Source organism: Lasioglossum baleicum, chromosome 1, assembly GCF_051020765.1.
Source record: "Lasioglossum baleicum chromosome 1, iyLasBale1, whole genome shotgun sequence".
Classification (NCBI taxonomy): Eukaryota; Metazoa; Arthropoda; class Insecta; order Hymenoptera; family Halictidae; genus Lasioglossum; species Lasioglossum baleicum.
In genome coordinates, this window is record NC_134929.1 from 20,149,888 (window position 1) to 20,166,287 (window position 16,400).

Sequence of the window (16,400 nt, forward strand, 5' to 3'; positions counted from 1 at the left end):
ACCTTTAAAGGGGGCACCTAGACGATCAATAATATTGTCAATATAGGTTGCAATAATATTCAAGCTCCCGAATTAACAATGAATTAATTAATTGACAATGCGTTTGAACCCCTGCTAAACGGTCAATATGCCCTTTCAATGCGCCTCGTTAATATTGATAGGCGTATTGACAATATCATTGATCGTCTAGGGGCCCCTGAAGACACAGTAAAAAATGATTATCTACAAATTATTATAATACTACACTCCTTTTCCTTTATTCAATTCTTATTTTTGGCTCTTCTTCTGGTAATTTATTTTCTCTCAGATAAAAAAAGTGTACGCTTACGTCCCGACATTCATAAACCGATTAATAGAAATAGAAGTTTTCGTACGGATTTAGCGAGTACAATCGAGTCCAACTGGCAGCCGCCATCTTGACTTTCATTCACAACAGGAGCAGACAGCAGCGCAGAACGATTTATAACACTCCAGAATACCGTTCCTTTTTACAACGACGCGCTCAACAGGAACAAATCCTTACAACGGTCTTTATTAAATCGTTAGGAGCCTATAAATCACCAGGCGAGTCTTCGAGCCCCGGGTTTAAAGGGCGTGGAATCGATATAACAAGCCTCGGCCGCCATGTTTATTCGCCGTGCGGTTTTTCCGCCGGTCGTAATCGGTTGACAAATAAAGCCGGGGGCAAGGTCCCCGGGATGAATCGCGACCACGACCGAGGACTGAGGACTCTCTCGCCGGGAAACGAGGTCTCATCCTCTCTCCTTCGGTGAAATTCGGAACGCGTGACCTCGTTTGACCTTGACCGGCTCGATCCCACCGAGGAAACTCGATTAGCAACGACGACAGCTGCTCGCGAATCGCGAATTCGCATTCGCACGTTGGTGCTCGATCCTTATTTACTTACCCCCATGGCTCATTAAATCTATGGTGGCGCAATGGTGGCCAATATTTGCATAGCGAGGTTGTAGTCTTTTTGTCTTTTTAATCTGGCTGCTTCTCCTGCAAATTCTGCTATCAGAATTTGCTGATCGAAATCGTCCACCGTCTCCCGATTTCTAAGTTGAAGCAACTAACAGAAATTCTGTTTTATTTACTGAATAAAATGAGAAAGGCAACTTCAGCTGAAATGACCGACGAGAAACGCAAAGAAATTTTTCAAGGACGCTCTCAGGCCATTTCGACACTCCCGATCGGCGATCCGGGATCGATTAAACGTTTCATTAATCCCTTCTGCGAACCTTATCGGCCCAGAACGTTGATCGATATAAATGGAACAGAGCTCAAGAACGACCTCAGAGTCGGAATCGATCTTGACACCGCATGATGAATCATTCCCCGCCGACTTTAATTTAGAAGGTTGACGCAGCGAAACGGGGAGTCATCGCTTGTTAGCCTCACGAAAATTTTCGCGACGAAAGCGGTTACCATTTTTCGCCGGTTCCGCGAAACGCGCGAAATTCTCGCTGATTCACACGGTTCCAAGCTGACGGCGACTAAACACGGAGATCTCGTCTGGAGGATAAACTGGTCGCGTCGAAACGACGCACCGGTGCAGTAATTAGAACCATGAGGCATCGCGAAGGCTCTAAACGCCCTATCAAAGTGTCCCGATAATGAAACAATCATGTATAATTTTTCAAAAATAGGATACCTGGTAATTTTTATTATATGTTACTGAATAATTCAGTCATTTCGCATGGAAGCATTTGGAGCCACTAACAACAAAAAATTGATCGTCAAAGTGGCCTACCTCGAATTTTCTAGGGACACCAAAGCCACAATTTGCAATCCTGTCGTTCGCTAGATTCAACCAAATCGCGAGCTAAGCCTCTCTCGAGCCCCAAGCATCGTCGAGGACGGTTCGAGAGGGAAAACACCGTGAAAAGTGGAACAGAGGGGAGAAAGTCGCGCTCCGAGGAGCTAATGCAGATAAAATCGGTTTCGAGGTTGTCTATTATTGTCTTAAATCGTTGCAGCGTTGTGCTGCATCGTGTCTCGACCGAGATCTCCACGGTGAAGACCGCTCGGTTCTGATCTTGTTCGTCTTCTCCAGCTCGCTATGCGAAATGCGAAACGCGTACACGCGAATCGGACTGTGCTGATTCTGCTTCTCTCTCTCTTTCTCTATCATTGTCAGCGGGAAATTAGGGGAACGGTTGCGGCGGGCATCGTGCATCCGGTCGCACGTGTCATTGTGAATGACGACACATCGATAAGAACGACAAGCATCGGCGGGAACTTGCTATCGCGTTTTCGCGGTCATGATTTACTGTTCCGTTTCTGACGGAAACGACGGCAGATAACATCCCTGTCGAGAAAACTGTGCGCTACGAAATCTCGTGCGCGTCTCCGAACGCGACGATTTTTGCAACTCTCAATATTGTTCTGTGCATTGTTACAGATTTTGCTTCGTTCCAATTTCATTTGCAAGCTTCAACCCTTTCCGGACGATTTTCACAGTAAATAATAATTATTTCCACAGAAATTTTTTAGATCACGACTTTACTGTGCTACTTTTTAAAATGTTAACTCGTGCATTTATCTCATTAGCACGGAATCTCCAGACTAGCGTTCTGTCTTCTAGTCTAAACTCCAGTTTAGCGACAACCAATAACGGTACAGACGCGGGTTGCCATTACGGAGGAACGAATAATGCGGGCGCAGGTTCGCGAACGCAGGTGCATCCGCAGCGCCTTGCATTCGCATGCGATCGTTAGGCGACCGGGCGTTGCGTGGACTCTCGAAGGGTTCAAGGTCCAACCAGTTAGGAGTGATACCTCGTTGCGCTCGGAATAATGGAAAGAAACGTCCTGGGAGTTTCTCATGAAGTCAGGGACCTCGTCCTTAGGTTCATTGCCATAGTTTCCGTCCTGCGTCCCCTTGGAAATGATCCCTTTGCAAACTATTTCGTTCGGTCCAAGGTCAAAAAATCAGAAAATTTAAAACAGAACGCACGGTGGATGGTTCCATTGCCTTACCATCAATGGAACACCAAGAATGTATTTATTCATTTAATTAAAGATTTGCTTATGAGTAGACTGCGGATCTTTATGCAGTACAAAAGTGTGCAGCATTTATTGCGAAAGACAAGAACCTGGAAATATCATTCTTTCTTGAATCATCTTGATGAATTGTAAATAATGAAGTTTTTTCAATTTTTTTTACGGTCTTTAATCGTAGCTACTCAGTTTTGTTATAAATGCATATCGGCAGTCTACCAGAAATTGCATTTAAATAATTGGTAGAAACTTTAACAAGCAGTACAAATTCAACAAATTAAAAGATCTGCTTCTAAATTCTAATAACGTGATCGCTCGACCCGAACCGCTGACAATGGAATTAACGCGAGCACGCGTAATCGTTCGCTTTGTTCAGCTGATTCGAAGTTGTCCGAGTTGATCCAGCGGGGTGCCGTGTTACGCGAGATTGCACTGTAAACGATGGGCCAGCAATTTTTCTCACGGCCGCGTTATCTCGCAGATCGCTTGCATAATACGCAAGGCGTAACAAAGAGATACGAGCCCGCCACCGGGAAAAGCGGAAATATTGAATTACTTTCTTCTCACGGGCGCCACCCATAAATCTTCGTTGCTTCGCCTCGGGATAAACGGCGTTGCCCGTTCTTATTCAGCATCGTTTTACATTTTCGGCGCAACTTGAATCTCCAGGATTGAACACCTTTTTTTTTTAAATCCTAGTTAAAAGTTGCTCTCTCCGATTCGCACCGTTTTCGGAACAAACTTCCCATCCGGTGATCGAAAAATCCGCACGGTTCGCGATCGATATCTTCTCGTCCCGGTGCGTCCGAGGCACGTTGCATTCAAATCCGACGATATTGCGTTACACGGCCCCGATCTCTGCTCGTCCGTAATGCGGCTTCTTCGCGTTATGATCCGTGACCGCATTTTTTCCACGGATCGCCGTGCAACCCGAATTCTCTCTTTCTCTCTCGGTGAACGACGGAAGGAAATGATCGGGCATAACGAAAAATTACTTTCGAAAATCTTGCGACGCCGGAACTGGACCGGAAATCGAACGATGCAGCTGAGCCGCGGGCTCGATTTCACAAGATCGATCCTAGAGTGGATCCTCTCGATCGGAGAAATTGTTCGCGCGTCGACCGAAACCGGTGTTTCGGTTCCGTGAACTCGCAAATTGATTTTACAGCTGTATCGAAGTACGGTATTCAGAAGTGTAGGGGATCACGATCTTTTTTCGGATGGCGTTCCGCGCATTTTTATTTTCTGGGTTGATATGAGACGCAGTTGCTCATCGTTTCATATTTTATGGAAATTTTAGGTGTACAATTCGTAGTCCAAAAAATAATCAGGACATCGGTGTTCTTAAATTCTTCAAATCATTTTCAATTTCCCCCACCCATTTTTGTTATAAATTCAGAAACTCCACGGTTCAATAATCAGGATCAAACATTCTACATTACCCGAAGCACAGAAAATGCATGAAGTTTCTTTCGAGGAACATCCAAGCTTTACTTCAGAACTTGTTTTCAATTACACCAGGTGGATATCCGACAAGTTGTAATTTCTGTAACGTATGAACGCCACTCGAAGTATCCCCAAAGCAGTTCCATGAAAGTTGCGTCTGCAACCAGCAATATTTGCGAAAGTTCACCGTCATGTTGGGCAATCGTGCAGCCGAATGACTTCGTCAGGAAACACAAGACAAAGTCGAAGGACAGGGGTGCGTGTCGAAGACGCGACCATGCCGCTTTTCATTCAGGACCCGGTTTCCAAATCGACAGGATGTCCATTCACGAAATAATGAAAGGCCGTAGTCTCGGGAGACACGTGTCGTGCAGTCCGTACCATTAAACGCGTCCCTGCGTTTGCGATTCTTTATCTGAGAGATAATTTTCGTGCGAGGCGGGTTTTCGAGGCCTGCAAACTGGTACAGTCCCAGCCAAAAGTTCCGGAAACATCGTTATTGAATATTTTGTTCGATTGGCAATTTTTCTAAATCGTTTGTGAACGCTTTTATACTTATTGTTTGTCAGAAGTGTATTGTTTTACAAAATGAACAGGATTGTCTTTATTCAAACACGAAACCGGTCATTTTTTGACATTGAAAACCGGTCATGTTTCGTGTTTCAATAATTTTATCAGGTGTTCAATTTTGCACACCTGTGTCGAAACGCTTGCATTTTATTTTCCGCAAATAAGCGCGATCGTTTGCAGTTGATTCGGTAATCTTATCTCCATTGTTTTTCTTTGATTGCCGCAGGAGTCGCAGCCTCTTAATTAACAATATATTCTGTTCTTTTATTTTTTACCGAGCACGGTTTTCTACAGATAAGATTCGATCAGATAACGCAGAATTTTCTGTAGATATTTACGGATGTACTTGTTCGAGAACATGATAGATGCTACTTAACCTTTTATCTCGTCGTTACTTCTCGCGAGGTATACGACTCTGGATTTATTCACCGAGCTTCCGTCTGCATCACTATGATTACAATCGTTCGCTGTAGCAAAGAGAGAGGTTTATTTGCCAGGAATGCGACACGCGTGGACGCGTTTCACGCGCGAATAGGTATACAAACTCGCTTGAAATCTTCTTAGAAGGTGGAAACGACGGCGATTGGGCTTCACGTCAACGAACGCGAGTCGGAAACAATTTCCTGAGCTAATTAATGCTTTCTACAGCGTTGAAACGAACCTATTTATCACGTTCGTCGACAAATCAAATAAAATCACAGCTGCTCACTTAACACTGTACAAATCTTTATGAAATGATCGGTTCGAACAATTTCTACTTCACAAGAGCCTCCTCAGGCTCACACAAGAATTGCACAAAATCTAACCAAGTATTTTTTTAAAAAGGTTCAAGTTATGTCGAGTAAATTAAAGGAAATAAATTTGTCGAATAATTCTCCACAAAATTCTCCTTACAATCTCGCTGGCCGCCATTTTCTCGGCTGCCGTATGTCCAGCATTAAAAATCGAGACATCTTTTAATTCATTTCTCGCCAAAATTGAGAAGTTAATTCGCGAGGACGAATAGTTTTGAATGCGTGATACAATCGTTGTGTCGAAACGCATTTTTTCGGATCGATGATCGAGGAGAGAGACACGCGTTTCGTGGAACTCGGTCGAGACTCGAAAGTCATCTCGCCGGATTCCACGCATAACCGTTCCGATTCCGAGCGCTCAAGTTTTCTTTTCCGTTTGGTTACAGGTCGGCGATAGTGGCATCATAGTGTTGGACGCCACGTTGGACGCGTCAACGACCGATGACGCCGAATGGGAACTCTCCGGTGGTCCACCCTCGCCTTGTGACGTGTCGTTCTTCAATGACAACGTGCTCATCAACGGACGCAGCAATCTTTCGAGGACGCCACGGAATCACAAGGTAACACCTCCATTGATTTATGTTTTTACACCTGTTGATTGCGGAGACGTTCTTTACCGCGACTCGTTTATCTCGAGCCTCTGTTTATTTGACTGCTGCGCCGTCGTCTGTGTTTTAAGCGCAATGGAAACAACTTTTTCTGATAAATTTCTCTCGCTTTTCCTCTCCCGAATGAGGCCTGAATTGTTGAATTTGGTAGGAAGCTTATTCTTCCATCTAAGAAACACATTAACTTTCTCGATTTCGTTAAAAAGAAAGAAAGAACATATCGAGAATGTCCAGTTTTTCGCCACCGCGTGAACACAATTTTCAAATGGAAAAATTTGAAATGCACTCGGTAGAAAAAAAGTGATTGTAAAACGATATAAATCGCATTAATCGGTTCGACTCAATTACGATCCCGTTTTTTGCGGGCGAAAGTGGACCCAATGAAAATTCGCGTCGAAGCAGGAAACGTTTTTCTCGGCTGGAGAAAAAGAGAAAAAGAGATATCGTTCGGCACGGAATCGACGGCCGTTTTGCCACGTTCCCATGAGCCACGGTAGATTAACTCCTCCGACGAGCGGCTCGCAAAATTGTAGCCGGTTCACGCGCCGGCTAACTTTTACTTGGTGAATCGGTGATAGGTTCTACTCTGTCGTTACGAGAATCCGCGCGAATTCTATCGAACCCGTGAGAAACTCTCTCATTCCTCGATCCGTCAACGGGAACGATTAGCGACACTTGTCGCATCGTCTGTGGAATCTGTTTAGTCTGCGAGTGCACGTGTTCCGCATCTCGGACAGAGAAAAACTCGGGGGACGATGATCTTGGTCCTCAAACGAGCGTAAACATCGTTTTGAGAAATTGTGGACCACGGGATGGTTCACACAATCTCCCACAGCTGATTAAAGGATCGATTTTAAACATCTCATTTTGCAGTTGTTGAAGTTATAGAGGTGTTTCATTCACATATTGTTATAAAAATTGCAAGATGTCTAAACGACCTCAATCTTGTTATTTCTAAGAGCCAATACATACCAGTTACTTTTACTGCTCCGTACATTTAATTTTCTTCCGTTTCCCATAATTGCATGTGCCTAGAGCAGCATTTCATGCAAAAATTTTTATTCATAATATTATGAACTTGATTGCAGAAGTTCATTAAAAAATGCCCCAAGCGAACACTTTTATAATTTCATCAACTCTGAAACAAATCAGAAAATCATTTAGATTGAATTCAATCAATTTCTCATCTGTTTTTGCACACTCCGAATATTTTTACTCTTCTTGATTTGTTTTGTTCGTCAATAAAAAGATCAACAGAAACTTCTTGCAACACCTCGCGCCATCTTGCGAAACGGGTTCTTCATTCTACTGGTTCGCGAAATCGATCGTCGTGTCACGGTCGATTACCGATCTCTGCAGAATCGATCCCCGAGACCGTCGATCGGCAATTTTCCCTTTAACGACGGCGCGCGGGAGAAGTTCGGCCGTGAAAATTAATGACGCGCCTTGCGCACTGTTATACCACATTAATTATTTGGAGCGTTTGTCTGTGGCTCGAAAGGAGATCGTTTAAACCGCTTTCGAGCTATGTAAAACGAACGGCTGTCGGCAGCGAGCTTGGAAACGTTTCGGTGATCTACAGTAGACTAGTGGGGAGAAGAAACTAAAAGTTCCTATTGTATTGTGATCGCGGCTCTTAACATTTCTGATGAGATCTCGCGCGATTACCGTAATGCTTGTTTCGATTAATAAATTTCTTTGTCGTCGCTTCTTCGCTCGATTATCTCTGAATGCTCGTTGTTCTATCAGCTTGTGTCTTAAAAGGAGTTAAGAGGAGGTATTGGAATAATTAGATACTTGTTTCTGAATTTGATCAGGTAAGTATTGAAATATATTGTCAAGGTCAACATTCTGAACAATTGTTTTATGACTGAACAATTTTAGTTGAGATGACAGTATATTTATATTGATACTCTTTCCTTCGTTTAATCATTCTGATACGAAATAGTCGATTTTACTGGAAAATTGTACTTATTTTTGATACCAGGCAAGCTATCATTCTGATTTTTTGTCAAGCAACGATATGACCCTTCTTTAAGGTATAGTTAAAATTTCAAGCCGATAGGATCAGTATCTTCTTGTTAATCATGCTAAAAAGGACGCCTTTGAACATTGAATTTACAAACTCCAAATTTCTCAAGAGCATTTCTGAAGCATCGAGCTACAAGGTCCCACAAAAACGAGATCAATTTTAGTCCCCGGGAAAAATAAATTAATTGGTTTGATGGAGCACTTTCCGTGAAGGGTCTGTAATCCGGCATAATCCATAACGATACTAAACACGTACCATGTGCCGGGGATAATGTCATCTCGGGACGATTCCGTAGAGGCCCGGAGGGCAAAAAGCGCACCGAAAATTCCATGTGAAAGGCCTCGGACCGAGCCGAAAGGGAGAAAAACGCTGGGAGGCTTGCGCGGTCCGTCGCGCTGCTCGCCCTTGAATATTTTACAATCTCTTTCACGAGGGAAAGTGCATTCCCACGGGGAACGAGAGGGCCCTTGGTTACGCTGTTACGTCGCCCGTTTTTCGACTGAAAACGAGCTCAGCCAGCCAATGCCGCAGATGGATGTGCATCCGATTAGATTAGATAACGAGGCCAGCGTCGCTGCATCTAAAGCCCCCTAAAAAAAAAAGAGAGAGATATAATGAATGGAAAGCTCCGATAAACGATAAGCCTGTGTTAATTGCTCGAGTCGATAACGCGACGCGAAGCTTTTTCGATCGCTCTCTCATGTACAGGATAACGATCCGATTTTCCCTGTTGAGTGGAGCGGAAAGTCGCTTTTACCGGCACACGCTAATCCCCTGTTTTATGATTCAATTACGAGCCGTGAGAGTTACTTTATTTTTATTCATTTATTAGCATAGCAGTTCATCGCTTGCCTAACAGTTCAGGATACCTTGAACATACTGTCTTTCTCGAAAAATTGAATCATTCACTCGAATTTTATAATTGATTCATGGTATCTATTTTTATTTTATTTTATTTTTTCAATGAAGGGTATCGAGATGTACCTGCAACGTTGCAAAATTTTAACAATGGCTTCAATGGTGCAGTATCGAAAAAATAGTGACTCCAATAACTCCAACGTTATCGCAAAGCTAGCAAAATCGTCGACGGAAACCCGGAAACAATGTAGACCGAAATGATCCCTTCAATAGCGTAGTTACATGAAAAGCCTCGTTACGCAACTTGAAATCGAAGAAACTCCGTGTCCCCAGGTCGCCGATGATTGAGCAATTCCGCGGAGCATTGTTTGTTTCAATTTTCATCGGGCAATTAGCCGGGCAAACCCTAACCTTTAATAACGTTACGCAACGAGAGCGTATGAAGAATCGAAACCGGTAAAACGATGGAATTTGCATATTCGAAAGTTCCCTCGGCCCGATATATCCCGGAGAAAACTGTGCTCGCGAGGAATGCCTCTCGTTGCGGAAGCGGGGGCAAGCGTGTCGCCGCGGTTATTGTCCGGCGATCGATCTTCCGGAGACCGGGCCCGAGAAAACCGATATCTCCTCGATCGATTGTTCGATCCGATCTGTCGTTATTTTCCCCCACGATTTACGCCGTGGCGTTCGTCGACCGTGTCCGGATCGATAGAAATGCTCTCGGAACCATTGGACAACGACGACGACGTGGAATTTCTTGACTCGAGTTATCGTCGAATCGAATTCCCGATGGAAAATCCTTGGAAAACAGGCGAGAAACTTTTTTCGTGTACAAGTTCGATTCTCGTCGCCTGCCGCGAAATTGAAATTGTTGGAACTCGAACAGAGAAGGCGAAATTAATTCGACGTATTAAATCGCACAATTGATATTAGGAAGTGTGATACAGTAAATGCTCGATCTAAGGAAAAAAAAACGAACATCCCTTCCACTATTATCCTAGATCTCGCAGAGACTTCTACTATAACGAATGTTGTCATTATATAAACGTTGTACGAATGACAACGAAATTTTGTCATATGGACAATATGGTATAATTATTAAATGGTAAAGACATTACAGTTACCATGAAAGCCGCACGCGAAATAAGGGATAGAGAAGGCGGGTTTCAAATACGCGTATTCTACATTGTTTTACGACGAAGAATTTTAATGACTAGTTCACAGTCGAGCATGTGCTCGGTTTTCGAGGAATGCGAACCTTTTTCCCCGGCCGTGGAAAGCGACTTACAAAAGCAATTACAGAGCCAAAGCAAACAGCCAGTCATTCACAGTTCGCTCGCTGGCGACACAGTTCCGCTCGCGAAACTTGGGTTCGCGGACGCCAAAAGCGACGAGAGACACTCGTCATCGTTGCGAGACACCTTGAGAACAGTTTCGCAGTTGGCTGTGGAAATGCGTTTACCCTAAACCGGCGTTGACCGAAAGCAAACGTCCCGAACGCGCCAGGCGTAAGCCATAAAAGTAAGTATCGCGTAAAGTTTATCTCCGGCGCGCGAAAGTACGAGTTTCCGTGTGCCTATGTATTCATGCGTGTATGTGTGTATGTATACGCTCGCTTGGAAACAGCTCTCGGCCTCGATCGCTTCTACGCCATATTTTCATTTTATTGAACAGACCGGAGGAATTCTAACTGTGAAAAATTACGCGTGCGCTTCGGAACGTAGTCGCTTGCGAAACCCCGTTTGCATCCCGTCGGAAAAATCGTACAAATTGCTCGACGCGCCACGGTTACTTAACCGCACGTTCGACTAAACGCGTCGCGAGCCTTTTCCCGCAGCGTATCGATTCCCAGAAGAGAGGAAGAGAGAGATGGACCTCCGTGGAAATGGGTCGACAGCCTCGCGAACAAACATTCTCGATTTTCCGATTCGTCGCGGCACCGAAACCCCTCGAACTTTCAAACTTTCGACGCGTGAGCATCGTCTTCTCGCTCGCGGCAGGAATTAATACCGGCCCGAGCGCAACTGCTGATTTAATATCTTGCATTTACCACCATTAAAAAAAATTCCATCGAGAACATTTTCTAAAATTGACTCCAAGAATCATCTCGAAATCGGGTCAACTTTGACCAAGTTGGTGGTTGGAATACTTCGATTTTTTAATATAAACTCTTCAGTACTCTTTAACCAAAGTAGCCCTATAAAAAAGTGCGTTCTACCACCTCTAATTTAAGCCATCAAACGTTAAAAAGTTCCATCACGAATACATTCTAAAATTGCCTACACTTCCAATTATCTTCTACCTTCGATTAGAGCCGCCGAACATTGAGAAACGAGAAAATACATTCCACTTGTAATCTGGTCGGGTGATTGATTCGACCCAGCTGAAGATGCAGTATTAATTGATTGGATCAATTGACGTAACAAGATTACGGTTCAGATCTGAGAAAATAAAAATATGTACAGCGTTACCAGTGGTACTAATTGACTGGAAATTGTAAATTAACTCGAAGCACTGGTTTATATTTAACTACTGTCTTTTACGAGTAGCCCAGAGACAGGTCCATTATATATGTTTACCACCTGCGAGACCGTTTTTCTCGCAATCGAATGGAGTTTATCTAGCCGTCGTTCTCGAGGGGTAGTTAGATCGTCGTGTGGTTTGGTATCGTGGCGATCTCGGTTCCTTTATTGGGGAATAAATCCACGCGTCGATGGGACGTTATCTGCGCGATACGGCCCTAACGACCGCCAACAGGATCGTTAGAGGTCTACCGAGGATGAAGTCGCCAAGGCCTTGACAGCGAGTAAACAAGTACTCGAAGAGAGGCAAGAAGAGACAGACCTCGTCGATCGGTGTTGGTTTTGCGCGTGCGTAACGCGTTTCCCGCGTTATTGTTCCTCTTCGATTTCAGGAGAGAAATCTCCTCTGAAATGTTCCAGCTAGAACAGGGTCAGTGAATTTCGCACGAGCGTTTTCTTTGTTCTACGATTTTCCTAGGCGAGCCGACACGCGAGCTTCATTGGCCAATCGGTTCACAATTAGCGACAAGTAGCTCGAAATTTCGACCACTGTAGCCTTGATTACGTCACCGCTGGTCGCTACAATTTTCTACAATTGTCTCTTTGGTTGTTTGTCGCATGAAAGTCCTGCCTCGGTGTAAAAGCAAGCACAATCAACTTGCTTTGACAAACTGAGATACGCTTCTGTTAATTTGTCTCGACAAAATCATTTGTAATTGCACTTGCGTGTTTGTTTAAATCATTGTCACATTAACTCTTCGCCGGCCACGTTTAATCTGTAACCCTGTCTCATTAGCGAGTAGTAATTTCTGTGTTTCTGATAAATTTACATTTGTTAACGATAAGAGAATAATGAGTGCGTAAGTTCACTCTGTAAGAAATTCTGTTATCATTGTCCTACTTGCTTTTGAAGGAAGAGGCCAATTTATTGGCAACTTTTGCGGTTCAGTAAAGTCTCGACAGTTTTGTACACATTTTAAGAACTAATAACTTTTTTATAATTGTACCAAACAACTTTTTACGAAATGATATGCGACAACGATTTTCCAAAAATTATAATTTACAAGGTTACATGCAAAAATGAAAAAGGTATTTTTTAAAACTTCAGTTTAAAATATATGTTTTGTAGATCTATGTCAGTTATACACATGCTGAAAATTTCATCGAAATCGATTAACATACACACGAGCTACAAGCGGTTAAAAATGGTAAAAATCGTAGTTTTACACGACTTTCGATCGGGTTCTACTTAAAATCCACAGAATCGTACATCTTTCGATGCGTGTCGTTTTTTCCTGCGTCAACCGATTTCGATGAAATTTTCAGCATGTGTATAACTAACATAGACCTACAAAACATATGTTCTAAATTTTTATTAAAGGCCCGAATAAAAAAGTTTAAAGAAATGCCTTGTTTACTTTTGCATGTAACCTTGTAAATGATAATTTTTGGAAAATCTTTTGTGAATATCATTGAGTAAATCAATGCTTCCAATTGATTATAAAAAATCAGGTTGTTTGGTACAATTATAAAAAAGTTATTAGTTTTTAAAGGGTGTACGAATACTTTGTACACCCACTGTACCTCGCTTTATTTTTCCTTATCTTTTTATGGGAGTATTCTATTCGATCTCCGATCGAAGACGATCTCCAGAATCGGCTGGTAGCTCGGCAACGTTTCCGCAAGAGCTGGCAAATCCGTGCTCGCCGGTTCTCTAATAATAGCGTTCCGTGAAAGCTAATGAGAGGCGAGCCGGTGTAAAGACATTACGGGAGAGATATTACGCGTAACATCTGATAATAAGGACAATCGCGAACGCGCGCGGCTCGCCTCGCTTCAAGGCTACGGTCTCCGGAGTTTTACAACGGGCGGACACTGATCGCGCTGGATCTTCGATTGCGGCATCGATCACTCGAGATCGCGATTCAATACGGCTGACCCGTTCTCGATCCAGTAAACCACTATGCTATCTCGTACACATAGAGATTAATTGCTTTAGAAAATTGATAAAACTCCGTGAAACTCGAGAGGGAGAGGTTTTTCTCTTCTCATTATTGTTGTTGTGATTATGATGCGCTTTGCTGTGCAACCACTGGGCAGAAACGTTGGAAATATGCAGTTCGCACAACGTTGGGCAACACAGGTGCAGTTGCCGGTTTGTTTATAAATTCCGCCGTGTTGGCAACTGCTGGTTTATCAACAGGATGTTGTATTATAGCGTTATTTTTTTTTATTTCTTTTAACAATATATCCTTAAATTTCTCTATCATTTCAACCGTTCCAGATCTCACCCACAGTCGTTGCCATAAATAATAATAAATCCAGCCATCATTTTCTGAACAAACACGTTCGAATTGCCGGTAGACACCGAGTGCAAACAATTCCATTTTATGAACACAGGCATAAAGTTTTATATCTGTTTGCTAAATCAAACCGTGAAGTACGCAAAGAGAGGGACAGGAGGAGAAGCACAGTACAGAATTCGATAATGCGAATCGACTGACAGCAGGAAACATAATGTTTGCCCCGTTGGCTCGTAACGGGTGAAATTTCGGGGAACCAAAGGTAAATATTATTTTATCGCTGGTCGCGTTATCGCAGCGTCGCGAAACTGTGTTCCGTTGCGGAATAATTTCGCGAAGATTCGCAGAAACCATGATAAGACACAGAAATGACGACAGAGCCGGTCCGGTTGCATAAATGACTGGCGAGTCAACACCGCTCGCGGTTTCCTTCTAAATAATCGTCGGGATGACGCGATGACTCTCCCGCTTTATTCGCTGAATTCGCCAGCGAGGCGGTCTGCCCGCGGATTTGTTGACAGTCGTCAGCGATTCCTTGATCATCGACTTCTGCGTCGCATGTCTTTGTTAGGAAATAGGTCGAGAATTTGAGGATTTCGTTTGCAGGCGATGTTGGACGGCGATAACGCGATTCGTTTGTTCTTGGTAATTTCGCTGCGTTAGCAACGCCATGTCACCGTGTTCTATACATTTATTTAATAATAAACTTTCATTGTCAGACGTTATGTTTCCAGTGTTTAGTATTTCGCCCATTCATACCAAACACATCAAGTCCGCAATCTACCGAACGTCACTCAGCGCGTTAATGACGTGAAAATTGCATCGGGTAATTCGACACGGCAATTTCCGCAGGCTCTTTAGAGCCTCGATTCGAGTTCAAAGGGTGCAATAAAACTTATAGTTCAACCCATAATCGTTTCGCTCACTTTCGCCTGGATTCCGACAGGTGAAAGGTCCCCTCGCGGACGTTTCTCGCAAGCGCGAAACCTTGCACTTGAAGAAGAATAATCGACATTCTGCATGGTCTCTTTTTTTCGTCGTTTTGCACGACCATCGTGGTCGTCGACCCGGCAGGTGCCGTCACCTCTCTCGCAATAATTGCGAAATCGCTCCATTCCCGGGAAAATTGCCCGCAATTCTCCGTCTTGATTGTAACACGAGCTGTTGGCTGCGTCTCGACGCGATTGCGGATCAGAGAGAATGAGAGAGACTGAAAAAAAGAGAGAGAGAGAGAGGGAGAGCGAATTCTAGCTCGTTCACCGACGATTTTCTTCAGTGGCTGCTCGATAGACCAGGCAGAAGATCAATTTGAATTTCTAATTTTACATCGTCACGGAAAAATCAGCGAGTAATTGCGCGCTGGAGGAACCGTTAGCCTTTTATCGAAAACTGCGATGTACAGGGTGTTTCATTTGTGTCGACGCGGGCGCTTCGAACGTTCCCACCAATTTTTCGGTACGTCAAAACCCTTTGAACATTCATTTATTCGAAGTTCGCGGAACAAATCACATCTTCAAGAGTAAGAACGAGACTCTTCCGAACGTTCATTGACGTTGTACACTTTCCACAAGGATTTTCGAGAGGAAGAACGGCACACGTGGTATACAAGTCCGCGTTGGTCCGTGAATGCGAAAGGAATAATCGGTTCTGCGAAGCAGCGAGCCCGTTGCACGCCGTTGTTGAATAGATCGATGCACGCGGCTCGTATGCAAATGAAGAAATATGTAAACACGGCTGGACGCGGGCAATTTGCTGCCGCGAAGCGTATTCGTAGGCTAACGGTGTATAATTGAATGCATGCGATCCGTCCGATCGACGAACGGCCGTGTAATCTTCGGAAAAGACCGCTTTAATTGCTTCGCCGGGGATACCGTAACTAAATCATGCAGACCAGAATATCGACTTCCTCGTCCTTGGAGATGATCATCGATCGCCCGGTGTACACATCGATTCGAAAATCCCTGACGGTCGTTTAACCCTGTCGTGATCCGACGTGATCTTTCCCACAACGCGTCTGTCCGATCATAAGCTTCCACAGACATTGCGGATACTCGCGGAATCGTAGCTCATCGAAATGTAAAACGTCGGCGAGACGTGTGATTACTAGACTGCGGATTTTATGCATTTATGACGAAAATGAATAAGAGGAACAGAAAACGGTAAAAACATTGTAAACTATTGCGTTCATCTCAACCTATTAAGTCTATTAAGAGAGGAAATCAATTTCTAGTTTGCTCCAGTTTGTCGCAATTAAGGAGGACAATT

The 16,400-nt window shown here is 43.7% G+C and overlaps 1 protein-coding gene across 2 annotated transcripts in view; it reads left to right on the forward strand.

Annotated features, from left to right (window-relative positions):
* Nucleotides 1–16,400, forward strand: part of Bif (protein phosphatase 1-binding protein bifocal) — a 37,675-nt gene that overhangs the window by 14,786 nt on the left and 6,489 nt on the right. For both annotated transcript variants that reach the window (XM_076424119.1, XM_076424127.1), the window contains exon 2: nucleotides 6,199–6,372. In XM_076424119.1, the coding sequence (XP_076280234.1) occupies nucleotides 6,199–6,372 (174 nt within the window). The remainder of the gene's footprint in view (nucleotides 1–6,198; nucleotides 6,373–16,400) is intronic.